The sequence below is a fragment of the Myxocyprinus asiaticus genome, chromosome 23 (assembly GCF_019703515.2).
Source record: "Myxocyprinus asiaticus isolate MX2 ecotype Aquarium Trade chromosome 23, UBuf_Myxa_2, whole genome shotgun sequence".
NCBI lineage: Eukaryota > Metazoa > Chordata > Actinopteri > Cypriniformes > Catostomidae > Myxocyprinus > Myxocyprinus asiaticus.
The window spans coordinates 16,367,074-16,392,779 of NC_059366.1; the positions used below are offsets into that span (position 1 = coordinate 16,367,074).

General features: G+C 38.6%; 2 protein-coding genes across 6 annotated transcripts; both read right to left on the minus strand.

Moving 5' to 3' along the window:
* Window positions 1-328: 328 nt before the first annotated feature.
* On the minus strand, window positions 329-11,813 carry LOC127414183 (DDB1- and CUL4-associated factor 10-like). Of its 2 annotated transcripts, none has more exons than XM_051651989.1 (7): window positions 11,149-11,813; window positions 8,825-8,938; window positions 6,823-7,020; window positions 6,512-6,714; window positions 4,552-4,623; window positions 3,141-3,286; window positions 329-2,805 (listed from the first exon to the last, which is right to left on the minus strand). In XM_051651989.1, exons 1-7 carry the CDS (start codon window positions 11,553-11,555, stop codon window positions 2,434-2,436), a joined length of 1,512 nt encoding a protein of 503 aa, XP_051507949.1. In that variant the 5' UTR covers window positions 11,556-11,813; the 3' UTR covers window positions 329-2,433. The 2 variants fall into 2 exon arrangements, with proteins under 2 accessions (XP_051507949.1, XP_051507948.1); XM_051651988.1 differs by having other exon boundaries at window positions 4,552-4,626; window positions 11,149-11,810.
* Window positions 11,814-14,099: 2,286 nt separating this feature from the next.
* pomk (protein O-mannose kinase) lies at window positions 14,100-19,310 on the minus strand. Of its 4 annotated transcripts, none has more exons than XM_051652133.1 (3): window positions 16,550-19,310; window positions 15,789-16,078; window positions 14,100-15,702 (listed from the first exon to the last, which is right to left on the minus strand). In XM_051652133.1, the coding sequence occupies exons 2-3, from the start codon at window positions 16,062-16,064 to the stop codon at window positions 14,935-14,937; spliced, it is 1,044 nt and encodes a 347-aa protein (XP_051508093.1). In that variant the 5' UTR covers window positions 16,065-16,078; window positions 16,550-19,310; the 3' UTR covers window positions 14,100-14,934. The 4 variants fall into 4 exon arrangements, with proteins under 4 accessions (XP_051508093.1, XP_051508092.1, XP_051508095.1 ...); XM_051652132.1 differs by having other exon boundaries at window positions 16,525-19,310; XM_051652135.1 differs by having other exon boundaries at window positions 16,449-19,310.
* Window positions 19,311-25,706: the final 6,396 nt, after the last annotated feature.

Genomic DNA, 25,706 nt, shown 5'->3' on the forward strand with positions numbered 1-25,706 from the left:
ATTTTACTGGAAAACTGCAGCCAAATGTGATATACAGCACATATATTTTGAATTGCAAAAATATTGACGTTCATATAAATTTTATGTGACTAAGCTGACTAAAATACAGCATATATATATATATATATATCACCTGCTATAACTTTCTCACCTTTTTCACCTCTCATTATTTTGCATCTGTTTTTAAATTTCTTGATATTTCCAGGTTTTCCATGACCATGTGAATCTTTTTTTCATTCTCCTATATCTTTTTTCATACCTCCCTCCCTTTTATCAATTTCTTATGTTGTGTAAAACCCTCTGGTATATGAAATTAGTAAATTCCATGTTTCCTTTGTTCTGGACTTTTTTATTTTCATAAGACTGTGTTGATCTTGCACACCAAGGTTTAACAAATACAAATTTCAGCCCACAAAAGGTGACACTTTTCCCCATTCCAGCCTTGACTTAAAATGAGTTTTACATCCCTGTCCTGCTTGATCTGTTTAAGTGAGCTACACGCCAATGTTTATTCAGTGCACTCTAGCTGCCCAAAGTATGCTAATACATGTTGTCTCATTTTTACTTTAACAAATCCCAAACATCTCTTTTGTTTACAACATAAATCTTTCCTATGTCTAACAGAACTTATGCTGGCTTGTGAAAAAGTTCCTTTATCTTTATCACTGCTTCCTTAGTAATGTTAATATGAGTAAAGTATGAGAATCATGGATGAATAGAGTAAGGGTAACATTCACTGTTACTCTGCTTTTTACTACTTTAATCTTGGAGCATGGTCACTATTTTAAGCAGGAGCAACTGGTACAGTTCCAGAAAAGCTCAACATCCAGATTTCCATTTTTGATTCTGAGAATGCTAAATTCAAGTTATCCTACAATATAAAACACTCATTCAATAGTTAAACCTGCATCAAAACTGCAATATCCCACTGTTATGAGCATCAGAAAATTTTGGGATTAACCCTTGACAGCTGATTGTCTATGTAGGGTCCAGGAGTATATGCAATACAGACCATTCAGTCAACCAGTCGGCAGTAATGGTGTTCATACTAACACTCACAAGCACATGGTACATACTGCATTGACAATCTACAAATCATACCTCAGTTAGTGTTAAGGACAAGCAGTCCACCAAAAGTAAAAAAACACAAACATTTAGTAAGAAAAATGCAACTTCCAGACAAAAATTCTGAAAACAGACATGGCATTGCAATGACTAAAATGTTTGGCAAAATGCAAAAATTGCCACCATGGACAACATTACCAACTTACATTCAGGTGAGTCGTACATGAAAATGATTGGCTTAAGCTGTTACTGCATTGCTGCATGGATGAGTGAACATGTAATGCATTCGACAATCCTTTAGCAACATGGCCTAACCAGGTGTTTATGCATCAAGTTTCCAGCAACAAGCAATTTGTCCACACTGAAAGACAACTGACGATTAATATAGTTTTGTGAAGTGGGATTTTGGGACAATGAGATTTCTCAGTGGGCGGGGCTACACAGAATAGTAAAAGCGATCAACAATACTGTCGATTCGCCAACTGTTTTGAGATTTTTTCAGTGGGCGGGGCTACACAGAATAGTAAAAGCGGTTAGGTCAGAACAAGATTTATACAGAACGAACTTTTAGCAATTTCCACTTTATCGTGTTGTACCTGGTTAGTGTAATGCTCACATTTGTGTCTGACCACATTCAACCTCCTTCACTCTGAGGAAAAACTAATGCCGTTTTCTTTCATTACTGCACATTGATAAGTTCAAACAGTTTACACAGTGTAAAAACAATTACATCTAAAAATGACAAACTCACTTGTCCAAGGTCAAACACATGCATACACAATGCCGTGACCCAACACAGAAAATCATAAAGGGATAGTTCACCCCAAAATGAAAATTCTCTCATCATTTACTCACTCTCATGATATCCCAGATGTGTATGCTCTGTAGGTCCATACAATGCAAGTGAATGATGACCAGAACTCACAAGGTCCAAAAAGCACAAAGTCAGCATAAAAGTAATCCATAAGACTCCAGTGTTTTAATCCATATATTCAGAAGCAATATGATAGGTGTGGGTGAGAAACAGATCAATATTTAAGTCCTTTTTGCTATAAATCTTTGCTTTTTTTAGCTTCAAATTTCTGGCCACCATTCACTTGATGACATACAGAGCTGAAATATTCTTCTTAAAATCTTCATTGTGTTCTGCAGAAGAAAGAAAGTCAGACACATCTGGGATGGCATGAGGGTGAGTAAATGAGAGAATTTTCACTTTTGGATGAACAATCCAGTAGTTTCCTTCTCCCATTATGCACCATCAACATTTATGTGACCAATCAAATGCCTCTACTACTTGCAACAGCTACAAAGTCCAAGATATAGTTTAGTAATCAACTTAAATTCTAATGAATTTGTGTGCGTTTATGGTTAAAAGTGTGGTTGGTACAAAGCGACACGTCCACTGAGGCAGCCTGATGCGAACTGACAGTGAGTGGGTGAGAATTTTGTTGTGAGCACCACGTCGCTGTGAGAGTAGATGGAGCGGACCTCCCGCAGCAGAGCCGTCCGTACAGGCATGCAGTCTGTCAGCTCTGCACAGTGCTCATCAAAGGCCAGCAAGCGTACGCCGTAACCGTACGGCGAGCAAATGAGCCGTCCATCAGGGCTGAAGCACAGCTCCTTAATGTAGCCACGACCGACGTTGGCCTCCTCAATGTAGTGCGTGAGACGCAGAGAGCAGCGAGGAGACACTGGGGGTCGAGGTGGGGCTCCCTCTTGAAACTCGTACACACAAGTCCACTGTAGAAAGAAAGAAAAACAAACAAGACTTAAAAAGTGGTTAATATAAAACTGTTTTTCACATTTCAACAGAAGAGTGCTAGTCTCGCATAGCCAGACCTGATTTAACGGCATAATATCTGGTCCACATTGCAGCACATTCTGGACAGTACCCACAAACTGAGACAGGAAAAGACCACCTGACTTAAATGTAAAGCAACCACCCAGAGTTTGTTTTGTTTTTATGTGTAATTTAGGGGTGGGTTTATCTGAGCGTGGGCGTGGCATCTACGGCCAAGACGATCATGCTGTACTTCTTTGTACATTCCACACTTTGTTTAGGCTAAGTCACTGACCTCCTGGTCGTCCATGTTGCTGGAGCAGCGCAGCAGTGTGGCCCAGCCTTTAGGATGCAGTTGCAAGGAGGTGATGCAGTTCCCACGGTCCCTCTCACCTGGGATCTCTGGGGTTAAAACCTCAAGACTGTTTCTGGGTGACAACCCTGGGAAAAGAGAACACTGGAATTAAAGAATTTCTTCAGAGCCAAAATGATCACACTTATTACACTGCGCTCTGGAGTACTCGATTCTGATTGGTCAATGGTGCCATGTAGTGGTCTGATATCTCTGAGTAACAACCGCACATCCACATTTCAGACCACTCATCCGGGTATTAAGAGTCATCTTTCCTGCTTCTCGGATCACTGTGCGATCTCTAGAAGTAAGCTAATAAAATAATTTCAATTTAAATCAATGTTTCATATGCATTTATTTTTTTTGAAAGTAGTCATGCAAGATGATGCATAATGAGCACAGTCATTCATTACAAAACAAACACAAACAGAACTGCAGAATGCAAACCAGAGGTGGATTTCAGCTGTTCAGCAATTTATTACTCACATAATTACATCATTTCAATGCAATATTTAATGTTTATTTATTTATTTGGTTAGTAGCTGTGTAAAAAGCGGGATAATGTACAGTTAGCCGACTGTTATCGCAAAATAAACCACCCATCAAGGTGATACAAGACCTTATCACTGGTGGATGAGCACTACCTTAAATGGAATTACTTAACTGTTAAGACTGCATATGCAAGGGGAGCCTGGGTAGCTCAGCAAGTAAAGATGCTGACTACCACACCTGGAGTCACAAGTTCGAATCCAGGGCGTGTTGAGTGAATCCAGTCAGGCTTCCTAAACAACCAATTGGCCCAGGTGCTAGGGTGGGTAGGGTCACATTGGGTTAACCTCCTCGTGGTCACTATAATGTGGTTCTCGCTCTCGGTGGGGCACGTGGTGAGTTGCACGTAGTGAGTTGTGCGTGGATGCCGCGGAGAATAGCGTGAAGCCTCCACACGCGCTATGTCTCCATGGCAACGGGCTCAAAAAGCCACATGATAAGATGCGCGGGCTGACGGTCTCTGACACGGAGATTCGTCCTCGCCACCCGGATTGAGGTTAGTCACAACGCCACTACGAGGACTTAGAGCACACTGGGAATTGGGCATTCCAAATTGGGGAGAAAAGGGGAGAAAAAAAAAGACTGCAAATGCAAAAGAATGCTAGATACACTGCTACTAATTTTAAACAGATTCAAAAAGTAGCACTTGCAGTAACTGTGAATGGTACCATTTGTTGATTTGAAAAGTGTGCAAACTAAACTGCAGAAAACTGCTAAGACAAGGAACGTCTGCAAAAATAAAGGGACTTAACTACTAATATGTGCTTAACTTTTATATTAGTATAATGAAAGCATTCCAATTAACCTTCTCTGTGGGGATGGGCTTTGCTGTCACTGGTATGACGAGAACCTCCTGACCTGGAGCCTGCTGATGAACCTTCTGAGAGAAAAAAAAAATTTAATATCAATAATGATGATAATACAAAGTATAAGATTACTTTTTGCCACACAATCACCCTTTATGGTTGCATCATTGTGTCAGATCAGGCGGTTCTATAGCAAATATCAACCCTTAAATACGAATAATAAATTTTCATAATTGCATTTCATCTCCTAATTTCAGATCTCAGTGTTCATTCCAGACTCATATTTTATTTGTTAATGGGCAGTTGACAAATAACATTGATATAAACTATAATCAAAATCAAGATTTTAGGTTAATGGGATAGTTAAAATTCAGTCATTATTTACTCACCCTCATATGACTTTCTTCATATGAATTTTTCTCTGCCTAAAGGAGATTTTAGGTAGAATGTACAAGCTCATTTAATATCCTCAGACACAATTCACTTTTTTAAAATATTTTTTCCATAAAATTAAAGTGATGGTAAGTGAGTCTGTAGTTCTGCCTAACGTCTCCTGTTGTTTACTACACAATAAAAAAGTCATAAGTTAAAGTGATACGGGTTTAGTTTTTGGGTGAACTATTCTTTAAATATACATCTATGAATACGTAAGGGAAAGTGTATATTTTATGTGCTGTAACTGCTTACCATTTCTTACATTTTCCACAATTTTTTATCTATCAATTTATATGAGGACATAAAAACTGCATGTTTAATAATTAAGGCTGTCAATCAATTACATTTTTAAATCAAATTAATTATTGTATGCAGATTAATTACTTACAATCACATATGCCATTATATGCCAAGAAAGACTCCCAAATAAAAATTATTCAATATATTATAATTAAATAATTATACACATAATATATACCAGTATAATAAATATAATAATAGATAATTAAAATACATGACATTATATACAGTAAGTATAAAAGTAATATAACATAATAAGATATCATTTAAATATATACATTATTGTGGCAGACCAGTAAAGCATTGATTAGGCAATACAAAATGTGGCTTTAGAAGGCAATTGTTTATTTCCATTTCATTGAACATAAGCCTTTCATTGGCCTACAGTCCACAGGAATTCATTCTGCAATTTAATTTGTTTTATATTATAAGGGCTTTTCTAAAGACATGGCACTTTGGGTGCGTTGTGTTATAAACAGTGTTATTAGGGTGCTGTCAATTTAAACATAGCTTTAAACTTAGAAAAACATGTCAGAAGTTATAAAGTTGTGAGGGATTTCAATGTTCAGTATCATTTGTCTGTACTCCCATGCATGGATATAGCAGATATAGCAAAACCATGATGCCTGGAATACCATGTCAGAATCTGCCGGCATTCTGAGTGATTTTGATTCATACATTCATAGATGGTTAATCTTGTTCATGATATGATGCATTGAGCACTGCTGCAGGTTTTATAAAACACTTTACTACACTCCATAGAATGTTCATTTTTAGTGGCAAGATAACTGATTCCTTGTCAGATTAGAATGATATTTTACCAGCATTACATCTCATCTGTGATCAGATTTTCTAAAGCCATGGCCAGTTGTGGAGTCCAAAAATAATGTTTGAGAGACAGCAGTGGGAATGCCCACTAGAGACTTTACAGTACAGGGACTAGTGTCTTCAAGTGACAATGTTGCTGGCAGTATGAACAGGGCTTTACAGTACTTTAAGCTTGAATTGCTCAGATGGTAGAAACTTCCTTTATTACAGTCCAGGGGCATGATTAATTGGGTAAATTTTTTAAACGCATAATTTTTTATATAATTAAACGCACTGAATTAATGCGTTAAATTGGCAGCCCCAATAATAATCACAGAAGAATTATAAAGTGCTGTTTAAAATAAAACTTATAGCATGTCACAACGCCTACCCTTGTGCTTTATGGCATGTCTATACCTGTGCTGAGTGGAGCTCTGCGGGCTCGTAGGATGCGGTAGCTGCCAACCTCAAGGCTCTGGGTGAGGTCAAGGTCATGTAAGATGAGCAGGTAACCAGAGGAGGTGGAGATCAACATCTTACTACAGTCTGGAGTCAGACGCATCCGCATTAGATAGCGTGTGTGGAAGAACTTCTTGTGGGGGCAGCCTTCTTCTGTAAACCTAAACACACAGTAGGCAGAATGACTCGCAGTCGCACACAATCCTCACAAAAGCAACCTCAATTGAGACAGGAAACACACACTTACCCCCCAACAACAAACCACATACCTGTTGGTATCCCAGGTGATGACATTTCCATCAAATCCAGATGTGACAAGCAGACGTGTGTGCGTGTCATACTCTATGTTCTTGACCCAGCTGGCGTGGCCATGCAATGAGCACACCTTCGAGTTGAGATTCCGCAAGTCCCACAATGCAATAGTGGTGTCATCGGAGCAGGTTGCAAACAGTCGGTTGTCAAGAAACCTGAACAGTATACAACATCAGCCATAAAACCTCACACACAGACAACACAGTGGTCATCCTCATTAAGGGGATTGATTTGCAAAAAATTTACATGCTGTCATCATTTACTCACCCTCATGTTCCAAACCCTTATGACTTTCTGTGGAACACAAAAAGAGATGTTTGGCAGAATGTCAGCCTCATTCACCATTCACTTTCAATGTGTGGATAAAAGGATGCAATGAAAGTGAATGATGACTGAGGCTGACATTCTGCCTAACATCTCCTTTTGTGTTCCATGGAAGATAGAGAATCATCCAGGTTTGGAACAACATGAATCAATGATGACAATACTAAATTTTGGATGAACTTTCCCTTTAACTATATTATAGTGCCACTGCCAGTATATATTTGTGTGTAAGAGATGGAAAAACAAAAGGGCTACAGGAGCAACAAAATCATGTAAATTGTGTACCATGCAAATAGCAGTGTTCAACATGTACACTGGCAGCCAAAAGATTGGAATAATGTACAGATTTTGCTGTTTTGGAATGAAATTGGTACTTTAATTCACCAAAGTGGCATTCAACTGATCACAAAGTATAGTCAGGACATTACTGATGTAAAAAACAGCACCAACACTATTTAAAAAAAGTCATTTTTGATCAAATCTAGACAGGCCCCATTTCCAGCAGCCATCACTCCAACAACTTATCCTTGAGTAATCATGCTACATTGCTAATTTGGTACTAGAAAATCACTTGCCATTATATCGAACACAGTTGAAAGCTATTTGGTTCATTAAATGAAGCTTAACATTGTCTTTGTGTTTGTTTTTGAGTTGCCACAGTATGCAATAGACTGGTATGTCTTAAGGTCAATATTAGGTCAAAAATGGCAAAAAAGAAACAGCTTTCTCTAGAAACTCATCAGTCAATCATTGTTTTGAGGAATGAAGGCTATACAATGCTTGAAACTGCCAAAAAACTGAAGATTTCATACAAAGGTGTACACTACAGTCTTGAAAGACAAAGTACAGCTGGCTCTAAAAAGGACTCAAAGAGATGTGGAAGGCCCAGATGTACAACTAAACAAGAGGATAAGTACATCAGAGTCTCTAGTTTGAGAAATGGACGCCTCACATGTCCTCAGCTGACAGCTTCATTGAATTCTACCCGCTCAACACCAGTTTCATGTGCAACAGTAAAGAGAAAACTCAGGGGTGCAGGCCTTATGGGAAGAATTGCAAAGAAAAAGCCACTTTTGAAACAGAAAAACAAAAAGAAAAGGTTAGAGTGGGCAAAGAAACAGAGACATTGGACAGCAGATAATTGGAAAAGAGTGTTATGGATCTTAACCCCATTGAGCTTTTGTGGGATCAGCTAGACTGTAAGGTGCGTGAGAAGTGCCCGACAAAACAGCCATATCAATGGCAAGTGCTACAGGAAGTGTGGGGTGAAATGTCACCTGAGTATCTGGACAAACTGACAGCTAGAATGCCAAGGATCTGCAAAACTGTCATTGCTGCACATGGAGGATTTTCTGATGAGAACTCTTTGAAGTAGTTTAAGACGTTCTGAATATATTTTTCAAATTGTAATAGTAATTTTTCACGTTATTAATGACTATACATTGTGATCAGTTGAATGCCACTTTGGTAAAAGTACCAATTTCTTTACATAAGAGCAAAATCTGTACATTATTCCAAACTTTGGCTGCCAGTGTAAATGCTGTGAATTTGGCTTTATATGAAATTGTTCCTGAAACAGTTTTTGCACTGATGTATTCCCACATTGCAATTAATTATATTCATGTGCACATGTACCTTATGTTGTTTACACAGTCCTCATGAGCCTCCACAAGTGTTTTGATATGTCTGGAGGAAACAGGGTCGAACAAAAGCACCTCTGTCTGCTCACAAGCAACCGTCAAAACCGACCTATAAAAGAGATATGAGGGTGATCCTTCAATATGGAGAATTTCTCTGTCACTCAAGATGATAATAAAAAAAAAAAAAAAAGGTTCCTTTAAAAACTATCCTAATTTTAAAGGATATATTATAATATTTTTAAACTTACTGTATCTCCTTAGTTACCTTCCTCATTTTTTAAGAGTGTTGAAAGATTGAATTTGCCAATATTTCTCTATTTTGGACTAGGGAAATTTGACTTTGTACTTCGCAAAGAACTTCTCTTTTCAATTCATTTGGTATGTGTGTGCACAATTTTTATTTTTAATTACAATAATATAAGGATACAAAATAACAATTGCATTATTTGGTAATTATGAAAATGAGAAATGAAAGGTGAGCCTATCTCTGTCTGTCAGAACAACAGAGTGACAGTTTAAAGATCAGAAATGCAATTGACTTTCAATTGAGATTTTCACTTAAACATCTGAGAGTAATTTTATGAGCCATTACTATTATTGTTAGTATTTAACATTTTAATTCAGAAAGTCTGTTTATTTTTATGTTCCCAACTCAAAGTTAACTGATTGCTAGCTTATTGTGTTAGCAAGTCCAAGGCTTTTCCAACTTTTGTTTCTGAAGAACTGCACAAATGTCGTTTATCATCACACACCAGTGTTATTATAGTTTTGGATTTATAATTTAGTTTATTTCTATTTTATAACAATCTGTCATTCCAAATTAGTTTTCATTTCACAGTTTGTCTGTTAGTTTTAGTATTTTTTATGGCAGCCAAAGAAGAAGCATTAACTGGTATCATTTAAAAATGTCTAACATCATTACATTCCTCAGGGAAGTCTCGTGTAACCTCTATCTATTTGTATTATCGTGTTTAATTTGTATTGTAAATGTTACAAATTTGATAACATAGGGGAAATATGGGTAAATAGGACATTTGAATTTGATCCCCACTGTATCCACATGAATTTCCTTCGATGATTATAAATAATTTATTTACTAATCTTTGGGAAGTAAACAATTAAAGGGATAGTTCACCCAAAAAATAAAATTCTCTCATCATTTACTCACCCTCATGACATCCCAGATGTGTTTGACTTTCTTCTGCAGAACACAAAGTATGATTTTTAGAAGAATACCTCAGCTCTGTAGTTCCATACAATGCAAGTCATCACGGTACAAAACCTTCAAGCACATAAAGGTAGCATCCTTCTTTACTGTAAATCTTGACACCAGCAGTCTCATTGGCGATCTTTCCTGTAGACTGCATGTGCAAGATTTATGGTGAAAAAGGAGTTACATTTTGGCCTGTTCTCACCCAAACCAGATTAGATTTCTTCAGAAGACATGAAATAAAGCACTTAAGGATGACTTTATGTTACCTTTATGTGCTTTTTAGAGTTTCAAAGCTTTGGACTCTGTTGACTCATGTTGTATGGACCTACAGAGCTGAGATATTCTTATAATATCTTTGTGTTCTGCAGAAGAAAGTCAAACACATCTGGGATGGCATGAAGGCGAGTAAACAATAAGAGAATTGTCATTTTTGGGCAAAATCTCTCTTTTTTTTTTTTTTTTTTTTAACGTTTTTGAGGTTTTAAACTGATGATCTTTTACTTTGGGATGTGTGGCAGAGCTCATTTCATGTCCACCAGTGGGAAAAGCAATAGTAAAGAAAATAACAGAAATTTGAGATGCAATGTTTGTAAATGTTACATAATGACTTATGATGTAAAAGTGTTACAAAATATAAAACATTTCTTCTAAATATGTTGTAGATATTTTCTAGAGAATAATTTCTCGTCTGGCATTTGGTCAAAAGAGGGTCTTCAAAGGTTCTTCTCAGTATCAAGAATTTCTTCATGTTTGCTTTTATCTAAAGTAGAAGACATCCTAAGCTTTTCTCAAAGGTATAATGTGAGGTTATGTGAGTTTTGATCATAATTAAAAGGGCCAAAAATTTTACATTTCCAAAAGTGTCCCACTTTGCACAAAACTAAAACGGAAATGAATCCGAGATTATTTTTACTTCAGTTAGTTTTGGAGTTAAGAAAAAGTATTTTAGTTTTTGTTTTTCCAAATAATTTCAGTTTTTATTTTAGTTTTCGTCACACAACACCAAAAATCCACTTAAAGTTCGATAGAGACCACGATCGACAATGCTTGAACACAAATGAAACATTAGCTAGACCAAACTCAGTCACTGCCTCTTCTTTACTCACCCGTCCGGAGAGTACTCCAAGTTAAAGACAGCACCGTGAGTTTGTGTACTGAGGTTGACCGAATCCGCAGCCGGACTCATGGACGAGTAAAGTCGTGTCATGATACGGTAATGATCTCGAACAGGGTCTACGAGCGGCCCCCTGCGGATTGTCCTACTGTAGATCCACGAGAACAGAGAGTCACACACGCTCGAGCCCCTGCACCTCGAGCCCGTGCCGCAGTCTCCGGCCAACTCGAGCCTGGAGCTGCCCGACACACCGGCACTCTCGTTGCCCGCTTGCGGAGATGATGGTCTCGTGGAGCCCCTGTCCTCGTCGCTTTTCTGCCTCTCATGGTCCAGCTCGCAGACGCTGGTGGTGCGCGGCTCTTCGGGCTCCTCATTGTCGCTCGGCTGTTCCGAGCTCATTGTTGCACGAACGCTGCTGGCGGCTCCGTTTTGAACGCCCGAGAGAGAGAAAAGTAGCGGCTGTGCTCTCCTAACTTATCCTCCTGTGGTGGGGAACAGGCACTAGACATGCAAGCCAAGCCGTCTTGCAGTGCGTACAGATGCCGTTTAAACACCCATTAATACAATCACAAGAGTCATGCGGATGTGTGCACATACAACAGACTGCGTATTTCCGGTTCCTCCTCTGCATAAATTAAATCCAAACAGACGCTGCTGAATCAGATGTTTAACGATTTGTCTTTTTCACTACGCATAATATGGCAAAATTAAAGTATAGAAAGTCTTGTAATATAAAATTATGATAGTCCAAGGCTATATAAGTTTAAGAGTTCACTCAAAAAATAAAAATGAAGTCATCATTTATTCAACCTCAAGTTGTTCCAAACTTTTTTTTTTTTTTTTTTTTTTTTGCGGAACACAAAAGAAGATACGTTGCAGAATCTGACAGCCTCAGTCATCATTAACTTTCACTGCATCTTTATTCCATACAATGAAAGTGAATGGTGACTAAGGCATCTCCTTTTGTGTTTTTTAACCCCCCCAAAAAAGAACTTTTTTTTTTTTAAATTCAGGTGTATAACAACATGAGAGTGAATCGATGACAGAATTTTCATTTTTGGGAGAACTATGCCTTTAAAAAGCCTTTTGCGCACCACATGGATATTACACTGTTTATATACACACACACACACACACACACTGGTGGCCAAAAGTTTGGAATAATTTACAGATTTTGCTCTTATGGAAAGAAATTGGTACTTTTATTCACCAAAATGGCATTCAACTGATCACAATGTATAGTCATTAATAATGTGAAAAATTACCATTACAATTAAAAAAAAAAAAAAAAAATCAGAACTTCTTAAACTACTTCAAAGAGTTCTCATCAGAAAATCCTCCACATGCAGCAATGACAGCTTTGCAGATCCTTGGCATTCTAGCTGTCAGTTTGTCCAGATACTCAGGTGACATTTCACCCCACACTTCCTGTAGCACTTGCCACAGATGTGGCTGTCTTGTCGGGCACTTCTCACGCACCTTACAGTCTAGCTGATCCCACAAAAGCTCAATGGGGTTAAGATCCATAACACTCTTTTCCAATTATCTGCTGTCCAATGTCTCTGTTTCTTTGCCCACTCTAACCTATTCTTTTAGTTTTTCTGTTTCAAAAGTGGCTTTTCTTTGCAATTCTTCCCATAAGGCCTGCACCCCTGAGTCTTCTCTTTACTGTTGTACATGAAACTGGTGTTGAGCGGGTAGAATTCAATGAAGCTGTCAGTTGAGGACATGTGAGGCATCTATTTCTCAAACTAGAGACTCTGATGTACTTATTCTCTTGTTTAGTTGTACATGTGGCCTTCCACATCTCTTTCTGTCCCTGTTAGAGCCAGTTGTCCTTTGTCTTTGAAGACTGTAGTGTACACCTTTGTATGAAATCTTCAGTTTTTTGGCAGTTTCAAGCATTGTATAGCCTTCATTCCTCAAAACAATGATTGACTGATGAGTTTCTAAAGAAAGCTGTTTCTTTTTTGCCATTTTTGTCCTAATATTGACCTTAAGACATGCCAGTCTATTGTATACTGTGGCAACTCAAAAACAAACACAAAGACAATGTTAAGCTTCATTTAACGAACCAAATAGCTTTCAACTGTGTTTGATATAATGGCAAGTGATTTTCTAGTACCAAATTAGCAATATTGCATGATTACTCAAGGATAAGGTGTTGGAGTGATGGCTGCTGGAAATGGGGCCTGTCTAGATTTGATCAAAAATGACTTTTTTCAAATAGTGATGGTGCTGTTTTTTACATCAGTAATGTCCTGACTATATTTTGTGATCAGTTGAATGCCACTTTGGTGAATTAAAGTACCAATTTCCTTCCGAAACAGCAAAATCTGTACATTATTCCAAACTTTTGGCCGCCAGTGTGTGTGTGTGTGTGTGTGTATATATATATATATATATATATATATATATATATATATATATTAGTTACTGCACTCTGATACAATTCAGCAACGGATCCCTCTTGGGTTTGTCAGAGTGTTCACTTTTTTTAAATCAAGGATGCAATTTGCTCACCTTTTGGCTAAAGACACCTTTTTGTAAGTTAATTTGCCCAAATTGCTTAGTAAACTTTTATACAGTTTATTTATATCTCTTGAAAGTGATACTTTAAGCTTGAACACATAAAAAAAAAAAAAAAATATATACAAACAATTTAACTGAAAATACTGTATACTCCTTTAAAACCTGCCTACTTTCTCACCTTGTTTACCTCTCATGAGTTTGCATCCATTTAGTGTCCATTTCTCATGAGCCAGATTAAAATAAAAGGCTTTAACTTTAATATCAGAAGCACTTTGGACTATATTTTTCTATTTTCAATGACGGACTGAAACCCAACCAAAATCCCCTTCTGTGACTTTCTACATTAACTGGATGAGGCCCTTCTCAGCAAGCAGTTAATTCACATTGCTGATGAACACAATCACAGTGTGGTCTTGAGAATTATCTTTTTATTAAATGCTCCCAGATGTTGAAAGTGAACAATCAAATTGCCAAATCAGGTTCAGTATAAAGTGTAATCCTCCTAAAATTAAAATAAACAGATTTAAGCATTGCATCAGTAACTCAGGTTCTATTCACTCAGGTGAAAATAACTTTTATGAGGTATTGCTACAAACCTTCTTAGTTTAAAGGGATGCTTCACCCAAAAAATGAAAATGCTCTCATTTACTCACCCTCATGCCATTCCAGATGTGGATGACTTTCTTCTGCACAACACAATGGTCGATTTTTAAAAGAATATGTTAGCTCTGTAGGTCCATACAATGCAAGTGAACAGGGACCAAAACTTTGAAGCTCCAAAAAGCTTATAAAGGCAGCATCGAAGTAATCCATACAACTCCAGTGGTTTAATTCATATCTTCAGAAGCGATATGATAGGATGAGAGATCAATATTTAAGTCCTTTTTTACTATAAATGTCCACTTTCACCAGCCCTCCTATGTGCTCTAAAAATCTTAATCTGTGTTCTGCAGAAGAAAGAAAATCATTCACATCTGGGATGGCATGAAGGTGAGTAAATTATGAGAGAATCTTCATTTTGGGATGAACTATACCTTTAAGAATGAATTTGGAGCTGACTTCATATCTGAAACCCTGAGATGCTGCAACCCATCCTCTGTTAGATGCTGTTCTCATCAACAGAATATAGACTACAGATTCTATTCTTCTCAGTGACAAGGAATGACAAAACCTAATTTATATGAAATGAGAACCACTTTTATAAATACTCTCTCAAACCTCACGATCATAAGAGGCCATTAATTCTTTACAACATTTCTCTAACTCTCTGTGATTGGCTCTCTATCATACTGTCATAGACAGAGCGATAAACATTGAGGACCTCAAGTGCCGAGGGCCGCAAATGAGGATCCTTCCTTTTGCACTCTGTATAGATCTGAAACAAGTGGAAATGGATGACATCACTTCCTAGGACATTCCCCAATAAGAAACGTGTCACATCTGGAATCTTCCAGATGTCTGTCTTTTCATCGTAGTCAGGCATGAGCTCATCTGAGAAAGGAACATCCTCACCATGAGGCCATAACTGCTCAGGAGCAACAAAGTCTCCAGTTAGCTCATGGTGGCCACACTTCACCCCTCGATGTCCCCTCTCCACCTCAGGCAGTGCATCCAGGTCGTTGGCCAACAGATGCATGTCAGATGCCAGAAGAAACTGGCTAAGAGTTTTGTGAAGGTCATTAGAGTCACACATCACACGGATACCCGCCGGGCTGCTGTGCAGGTATGCCATGAAGGCAACGTAGTCTATTGCCAGCTGCAGCCGAGTATGCCATGAGTTTCGCCAGCGATATCTGTCTTGGGCAAGGGTGGCATCAAGAGTCAGAGCTGATCCAAGAGGATGGTACTCTGTAACAAACACACCTTCCTCCTCACATGCCCCAATGAGTGATACAACGTGGGTGCTCTGCAAGGAACGTAGCATTGACACTCCATGGAGAAAATCTTCTTTATACTGCTCAGAAGACAAAACTGACAGAGCTACCTTCTGCCCTCGCCACTCTGACAGATAAACCTAGAAAACACAATTACGCATCTGTGTTAGTCTCTAAAGATACACTAAGAAAAAAATAAATAACTAAAAAGAAATAAACTTCTCACCCTCTTTACAGCCCCTTGTCCAATGAGTTTTACACGGTGGACTTCAGCACGAATTTCTGGACACTGCAGCCAAGGGGTACATGTGGTCATAGTGCCCACTTTAAAGTGGCGAGGTGGGCACTGCATGTGTGCCAAGAGAGGATTAGTATCCTGGTACAGGGCATCTAGATAGATATACAGCAGCACGTTGGCAAAGAGAAGAGCTGCCAGGCAAAGCAAAACTGCAGGCAGTCCACACCTTGCTCCACTGGTGCCATAGCTAGCAGTGCCACCCATACTGACATCTTAATCTGTTGATCAGAACAAGTTACGATATTTCAGAGAATCTTTAAATACAAGTGGAAAATGAAAACTATAAGCTAAGGAAAATAAGATATTAAGATAAAGGTATTTAATCACAGTTTTCCAGATCAAATCCATAAAGAGTTTGAAAAGGCTTTCTTTTAGTCAGATGGATTTTGGGGAATTATTTGGGAGTTAACTTTCATTAAACACGTTGTCTAAAGTAAACCTTCTGCTTCAATTACTTAAATGAGTTAAACAGAAAGCTACTTCAAAACAAACCGCAGTTTTAAACAGAGGTCCAACCTGATATTATTTCATCAATTTATGCTTTCAAAACACTGGTATGCATGAGAATAAGTATATTGGTTCACCAACGGCAGACTCAATGTCCTCTGTTCATATGGTTTTCAGAGCACCTAATTTATTTTTGAAAATTAGTTTAATAACTTGCTTTTAATACTCTTGCTTCCATATACCTCTTGTTCTTCCGTACTGTCTCGCTCGACGAAGTTGATTAGAGCGCCTCTCTGTGTCAGACATACATATCGCCATCTAGCGCCATCACAGTGTAACAACCTCACAGTCGACAAAAGGACCGTTAATGGCTGCAGTCTTCTGTTGGGATGGGCGATATCACTTATTGTCTTTTCGACCAAGTACTACTAAGGACAAAATCGCAGATATATCAGTACCGATATCTCTCTTATCGATATCTCGCTCTTGTGTATCATAAGTTCAATACACAATTAATTTTATAACACCTTTTAATTTGAATAAACTCATAACAAATGTAAAAAATAAAAATAAAAACACATTAGTCCTGCAATAAATGACACATTTAGCTTTGTTGTGGTAATGTTAATTTCGCATAATTATAATGTTAATGCAACTAATAAGAAAGCCTTTTTAAAGATAGCTTTAATCATTCTTCAGTTTATTAATATCTGAAATCCATTTCCAGATATCTGAAATTAGCATAGCCATTAATGAAAACCAAATTACAGATATAAAAAAAAATAAATAAAAAAAAAAAAAATAGAATTTTTTTCTCTCTATAGTTACAATTTTATTATTGATATCAGGAATGGACATTTGCACTAGAAACAATGTAATTATTGATATGAAAAATCGTCATTTCCCTAAAATGAAGTACATAGCTGATATGTGCATTTGGAATTACAGATAGAAAGAAATTAAAGATATCTGTAATTGCGTTTTGAGGTGTTAATGACAGATCATAGTTAAATTCTACTAGTGAAAATGCAGTTACAGATATAAAAAATATCGCTTTTACTATTTAAAGCTCAATTTTTGATAAGTATGGGTATTCCCATGAGTAATGATGTTATTTTTTTTTTTATATCAGCAGTTAACTTTAGTTTTACTAGTGCACATGTTAGTACTATTTTCGATAATGAGCATTTTCACTTAATTCAATTGCTGATAGGCTATCAAGAATTAGCATTTTAACTAGTGAAAACTGTGTCACGTGACGGTATGCCAGCGGAAGCAGCGCAGTGCCGTTCTCCGCTACACTTATGCTCTCGATCAACATTACTCGGTGAGAACTGATTTAGTTTTGATTGTTAAACTGCACGGGGAGGTAGGATGTCGAAGAATTCAAAATCGTCCGCCTGTTGGGACATTAAAAAGCATACACGTCTGATGCATCTCAAGCGCAAGATGGCGGGGGTCCGGTTGGGAATGACAGCGCACCTCAGGATATTGTGAACATTTATGTAGCGCTAATTAAAATCTCGACCGACATGGAGGGCCTCGCAGAAATACGTTGAGCGACCACATCTATGGAGGCGAAACTTTCTGCCCTGATCTGACGAGGCTGAAAAGCTAATCGAGTCTCTGGAAGCAGCCGGAAAAGAGCTGCAGATGAACCCAGCGGCCACCAAAACAATATGGATCAGGTGTGGGAAAAATTAGAGGATATGGAAAATCGAAGCAGACGTAATAATGTTCGTTTCGTTGGAATCCCTGAGGGAAAGGAAGGTCAAGATATGGTCAAGTTCCTGGATGAGCTTATTCCAGGGTGACAGTCTGAGGCTGTGTCTCGTCTGGAAGGATACGTCCTCATACGTCATGGAGGCTGTCTAGTTTAATAAAAGCGAGTAGGACACTTCAAATGCGATCTTCTTCCACGGGAATTCATAGGATGCATGAGGTGTATCCTTCGTGGGCACTCACAACCCACAATTTTTGCTTCAACTGAAATGTCTAAAAAAAAATAATAATAATAAAACAAATTACGCCAATTTGCCCGTAAATATGATGTTCAAACGCAAGGAATGTTAATTCCCAAGTTGAAGTACCTCAGTAGATAGGTGCAGAGTATATAATATGTATAATTATATTAATATATAATTAAAATAAAGTATTAGACTAAAAGTACACCTGTAAAATCTATTTTCTTTTCTCTTTACATCATTATATCTCTCCTAAAATGTACCTCATACATTCCCTTCCAGAGGGACTTTGTTCCCTTCTCACTCAAAGCGCTCGCGCTTGTTAAAGAGTGGCGTGCTGTCATAGCAACCATGTTACCTTCCGTTTCCGTTTGTCCTACGAAGGCCGTCTCATTTAAATGAGATTTGTTTAAAGGTGGACGCTCGGTATACTGCAGCCTTCAAAGGACGCGACCTACCAAGCATGCAGCGTTCCAAATGAGACACAGCCAGAGACTTTGTTTTGACAAAGTGCGACAAGGAATAAAGGGCAAGTGCCCGTTTAAGCGGAGGAGCCTTTACTACAGCGCAACACCCCTTCCCTCCATGTCCTTTTGCCCCTGCTAAGGTCTGGGACCTGTTGGATCGGAGGGTGAGGGGCTAGGGCCGTTCCCCCCCAGAAATGTCGTGGATCTTGCAAGTGCCTTGGTGGAAGAGTGGGGTAACATCTCACAGCAAGAACTGGCAAATCTGGTGCAGTCCGTGAGGAGGAGATGCACTGCAGTACTTAATGCAGCTGGAAGCCACACCAGATACTTTTGATTACCCCCTCCCTTTGTTCAGAGACACATTATTCCATTTCAGTCATTCACATGTCTGTGAAACTTGTTCAGTTTATGTCTTAATTGTTGAATCTTTTTATGTTCATACAAATATTTACACATGTTAAGTTTGCTGAAAATAAAAGCAGATGAAATTGAGAGGATGTTTCTTTTTTGCAGAGTTTATAAATGCACACTTTTCCAGACTTGTTCATTGTACTCCCTTTAATATCTGAAAATATAAATGAGACATGCTGTAATTTAGAGTAACCTACAGTGCCCTCCTTTAGCTGGTGGTCAAGTGATTCAATAAAATGTCTTTCTGGTGCTCAGCCTCCTCTACTCCATCAAAAGCTGTACACGGTCCTTCTCTAAATTACATTTTAATCTGCCTCTCAATATGTACATTTTACAGTTTCCTTTACAACTAGGAAGAGTTACTTTTCTCTAATATTGAGATCATGAACATCTCTAATGTATAATCAGACACATGATCTTCAGTAAAAACAACAATTTCATTCAGTACCATGTTGCTGGAGGTAGATGGACCCTCTACATGAGACTGCACAGCCATGTCCTTTTAGTGGACAAGAAAACAAACAAGTTTTATTGCCACACCAAATAAGAAAAGGACATAAAGGTCACATAACTCTGTTGGCCTCCCATCATTCTCCACCTGTTACAGCAGATCTTCATCTTATGAATAATCATGTGTGTCCTACTGATCAACATTACATTCAATCTATGAAAAATGATGACAACTGTGGGAGATCCTACAATTGAAAAGGCTCTATTAATACAGTGACACCATCAGCAGCTGTGGGAAATTAAAGGTGATTTGATTCTAAATTTTTAAAAAATAAAAGAAATACATTCAGTTCACATGACATACAGTAAAATAAAATTAGCATGCACAGATCATGGTAAATACCAGTAAAGTTAATCTTAAAATATATAGTAAACATATAGCCTATTATCATAATATTAATAGAATATGAAGGTTAATGTTTATAATGAAGTTCAGCGCAAACAAATAACATAACGGTCGACCTATTCACCATTAATGTAGGCGAGAGAGGCCTTTCTTGTTATCGTCTGTTTCCATGGTGACTCGAGAATTCGGCGATCTGCTGAGAACGCCTTTCTGAGTTCACCGTGAACGTGCACAAACAGTTTGAATTCACGGTTGAGAAAACTAACCCCGCCCAGGCGTTCTGGAACACATACCGCGAAAGCAAGTTTTGGGTTAATCAACCAAGAGTTTGGGGTATATGGCACGGTAAGTTAGCGAACCTTGCTTTCTGGAATACCCCTCAGGTGGGGGAAAGGTCAAAACAATAAACAAAACAGAACAATCTAGATGGAAAAGTCTTACCTGACGTTTAAATAGAAAAATTAAATAAACAACAAAGGCTTGCCTCCCTCACTGGCCATACACAGGAGAAAAAGTAGTTAAAATGAAATGGCACCCACCTCCCCACAAAAGCTCCCAATAGTAGCTAACAACATTAACCGGTACAACAATACCGCTTAACACCTTTGTACAAGCTTAATATGCAACAAGTCACGAGACACAAAGTAGCTCAGCACGTCTGAGACAGGAGAGGAGAGTCGGAGAAAGGTGTCCCCACAGCTCACAGCCAGACCAATCCAGGCACCTCTTGTTAGTGGTCTCACCTGGTAGTCATTACAGCGATAGAGCGAGTGAGAATGAAGGAGACAGAAGACAGGGAAAACACATGCACACAAAAAAGACATTCCCACCCCAAAATACACAACCAAAACAAATTATATAAAATGCCTACTTGAATACGTATTAGGACGTTTCATAGAGAAAAGATAATCATATAGATTGCGCTTTAATACATCCCTTATAGGACCCAGCATTTCAACTAAGCTTCAAGAAAGAAGTTAATGTTTATGTTGAAACCAATTGGTCCTCAGTGTCCTCTGTGGGCGTGGCATGGGAGGCGCTTAAGGCAGTTCTTAGGGGGTGAATCATACAAAATGCCTCATTCATTAAAAAGATCAAAGCACAGAAATTCATAGAACTGGAAAAGAATATTAAAAGTGCTGAAACAGAGCTGAAGCACAGAATGTCATCCAATGGTCTTAGAGAGTTGACTGCTAAAATATAGGTACAGTACTATTTTGTCACAGAAAGTAGAGTTTTACTTATTCAGGGGAAGACAGACATATTGAGTCAGGAGACAAGGCAGGGAAACCTCTTCCCAGATACATAAAACAGAGAGAGTTTTTTTACACCATTCCTTCAGTGAAGTCTTCTGGAGGCAATATATTTACAGTACTTCTGCCACATTTATTAATAAAGCCTTTAAAGAATTCTATTTCGATCTTTATAGCTCCACATCTATGTCTACCGATAAGGATATTTGCAACTTCGTAGAGCCATTAGAACTTCTTAAACTGACGAATGATCAAAAAGACTTTCTTGACCCAGATATTATTTAAGGAGCTTGTTGAGGTAATTAAAGCCTTGCCAACAGGTATGGCACCAGGTCAGATGGTTTTGCCACAGAATTTTTTTAGATCTTATGTCACAGAACTGGCTCCACTTATGTTAGAAGTTTACACAGAGTCATTAAAGAAAGGTGAACTACCACCATCCATGATGCAAGCCCTGATCAGTCTCATTCTTAAAAAAGAGAAAGACCTAAATTAATGTAAAAGTTATTGTCCAATTTCTCTGATCCAGTTAGATGTAAAAATTTTGTCTAAAATTCTGGCTAATCGATTAAGCAGAGTAATTGTCAAGTGGGGTTTATTCGTGGTTGTAGTTCTTCTAAAAATATTAGACGTTTTATAAATATTATGTGGTCAGTAGCAAATGATCAGACCCTGATTGCTGCCATCTCACTTGATGCTGAGAAGGCGTTCAATAGGGTGGAATGGGACTATCTTTTTAAGATTTTGGAAATGGGAACACTTTTATTGGGTAGATTAATTGACTCATCCGTCAGCAGCAGTGCAAACTAATGGATTCATTTCAGATTATTTTTGTTTTGGTAGGGGCATCCGGCAAGGCTGTTCTCACTCCCCTTTGCTGTTCTGACTTGTCCTGGAAACCTTTAGCAGCTGCAATAAGAGGATGATTTTCCTGGTATTGTAGCGGGAGGTGTGGTGCATAAACTTTTACTCTACGCAGATGACATATTATTATTTGTCTCCAACCCTAGAAGATCTATGCCTAACCTCCACAGAATTATTAATTCTTTCTCCAAATTTTCAGGATACAGGGTGAATTGGTCTAAATTGGAAGCTGTTGCTCTGACAGCATATTTCCTACCACAGCTTTCCAACCTGGCGCCTTTCAATGGCCCAAGCAAGGCATCAGGCATTTAGGCATTTTATTTCCAGCAAATTTGAGAGATTTAGTTAGTTAAATTTGACCTATTACTGATAAAGTTCTCGTGTGATGTTGATAGGTGGGCTTCACCTCATTAGACTATGGCTGGGAAGGTCAATGTTATAAAAATGAATTGTATCCCCAAATTCAATTATTTACTGCAGTCTCTCCATCAAGAAGTTCCTCTTTCTTATTTTAAGCAATTTGATAGAATATCTAAGTCTTTTATTTGGAATGGTAAACTCAGTTACATTTCAGTAAGTTACATAGACCAATTGACAAAGGAGGTTTAGGCCTCCCCAAAATGTTGTTTTATTACTATGCTTTTAAACTTAAGACACTTGGCCCATTGGTCTCTTCCACCTGAGAGAGCCCCTCCCTGGTACAACATTGAACAAGCGGTCCTTGCCCCAATTTCACCATTGCAAATCTTTCTTTTAAATTGGCTAGACAAGTAAAAATGCATCCCATTATTTCACACTTAAATTCAGTATGGACAAAGGTTTCCCGTATGTTCAGTTTGATACGTACCTAAATGTTTCCTCAAGCATGTGGCTGTACCCCAAATTATGTATTAACAAGTCCCACTTTTGCTGTAAAGAATGGATGGAGAGGGGTGTTGCTACACTTGGTGATTTTTATGAAAACAGAGTTTTGAGATCATTTGAAAATATAACTTAGCAATTTGGGATTGTAGCTCTCAATTTTTCAGGTATTTACAGTTGCGCCATTTACTTTGTAAATGTGGGGGATGCTCAACTTTCATTCTGCCCCAGACTATGTATGTTGGGTGATGGTGTGGTTATTGGGGTGGGTGACAAATGTGCAGGGGGCTGGGTCCAGACTAGTGTGGCGATTGGCAGACGGGTAGTTCTTGGAGGATGGAGGTCGATTGGCGCTCCCTCATTTCGGGAGTGGTTCACCTAGTTGGGCAGGGTGGCGGCATTCGAGGGGATGTCGTGCAGGCAGCTTGGATGCATGTGGTGGGAAATGGGACAATTCATGGCCTTTCTGGAGGGCTCTCAGCGAGGGCCATGTGAAGAGAAACACTTTTTTTCTCTCTGTCTTCATGTTTGTGTGTGTGTGCTTAGGCTTGGACCACAGGGGTGTTTGTTGGTGGTTGGGGTGGGGTTGGGGATTGGAAGGGGGATGGGGAGTTAATGGGGGTTGAGGGGGATAGTGTTTGACTCTGTCCATGTATATTTTGCTTTGTTCTGTGTTATGTTTGAGAATCAACCAATACATTTTTTAATCTGAAACTAGTGAAAATTGAATTGTAGATATCTGTCAATAATATCCTGCACATGATTATATGTCAAAAGGGCTTGTAATGGTGTTTGTGGCTTTCCAAAAAGTGGTTGGGATTTTAATTCATCCTTCATTTTGATTTTATTCAGTCATTCAGTGACAATTTCTGGAGATTGCATATTCACGCAAGTAGGTGTCGACAGTGAGCATCTTTTATATTATGAGTGAGTCATTAGCTGTATCTCATTTCAAAGGCTGTTGCTAGGAAGGACACATCCTCTCTAGGCTGCGGTATGCGACCTTCAAATGCGACTTCTGGAGCTTGCAGCCTTCAAAATGAGACACAGCTATTGAATATCTCCCTGCGCCCAAAACTGATACTGACACATACGGTTACAGTATGTACTATATTTGATGAAGGACGCTTTTCTCGGTTGGTAAAAAAATACATTCTTTTAGGTATGCATGCAAGTAGACACACTTCATCCGGGGACGTGGGCATTGTCATGTGACTAGAACATATGACGTTATAACAAGAACCGTAGTTCTCTGCCATTTTCTAAAATCCAGCATTTTGAATATGACATCGCCACAGCTCCCGAGGGATTACGGGATCGTAAAGTGTCCAGTTGATCCGCACTTCAGAATCTCGTAGGAAATAGTAGGTCATCTGGGTATTTCTCGCTTACTGCTTCATGAATACTGTGGATTTGGACATACTCCACTGCCATACTGTTTTTGGCATACTATGTAGTAGGGAAGTATGGCTATTTGGATGCAGTGATTGACAAATCGTTGTTTGTGTTCAAAAACACAGTCGCTTACCACCGAAACAATGGAAGTAAATGAGAATTATTTGTTCACTTAAAAGATTAGTTTAAAAACACTGATTTGTCTACTAATGAAACACCATATTTCAAAACCAGAGTAGCCTATAAGAGCAGTGCAGAAAGTGTGCTTGATGATTTGGCTTCTTTTTTAACTATTTTCACAGTTGCAGAAGAAATGCATGAACTACCTGGCTAATTTCTGTTTGAAATGCAAGATATTTAGCCTACTTATTTGTTGAACTGTTGAAAAGCAATATCCTGCTGTTGTTCTGTATATCAGCTTGTCTGTGATTACCAAATCCCAGCTGTGCTGATATATGGAACAACAACTCTTGATTGTGTTATATTGTTTAATTAGCACTGATATATAAGTGGATTAGTCTCTCATACTGAATATAGCCTAACTATACAACCATCCTGATGAACTTAAAGAGTGATAAAAGAGCTGAAACCTATGTTTAACTTTTTATACACAAGGTGTTTCCTCCCTACCCCCCAAAACGTGAGTTATCTTTTATTCATAAGAGAACAAAGGTTCCACAGAAGTCGGTTTGCACAGTTTCCATGGATAACGTTTATTAAATATTAACGCATTCGGTGTCAAATTGACACCCTTATGTCACAAGCATTTTATCTGAAGATCAAGATAGACCTTCAATGTGATGGCAATGCACATCACCTGGGGCGTCCAACAAAAATTGTATAATGTAGATTTTTAACAGCAGGATGGAGAGACGCACATCGAGGGCTGAGGAAGACAGAGCAGAGAGGAGAGTGCGATTCCGCGTCGCGTCAGCGCATAGCGGTCGCGTCCTGAAGGAGGTGTTCAGAGAGGACGCGCTCGAGGACTCCGCTGAAACAGACACCACTGTCAGCTCAGAGCCGGAGCGCGCCAGCTCGCCCGTCATCAGTGAGGCCAACAGCCATCTGTGTGGTCTTGTCGGACCAGAACCGGACGACAGCGGCAGCGAACCGGACGAGCTACTCATGTACGCGAGTGCTGCGAAGAATAAACATTTCACTGGAAAACGCGTGAACATCTTCAGTAAGAATGGAACTATACGGGGCGTGCGAGACAAAGTGAGCGCGGGACAGGTGTTATTTAACCACCTATCCAAAATGTATGGGGTAAGTTGTATTTTAGAGCAATTGGACAATGCAGTTTGTTTACTGTTGTTTAATATAGCGGC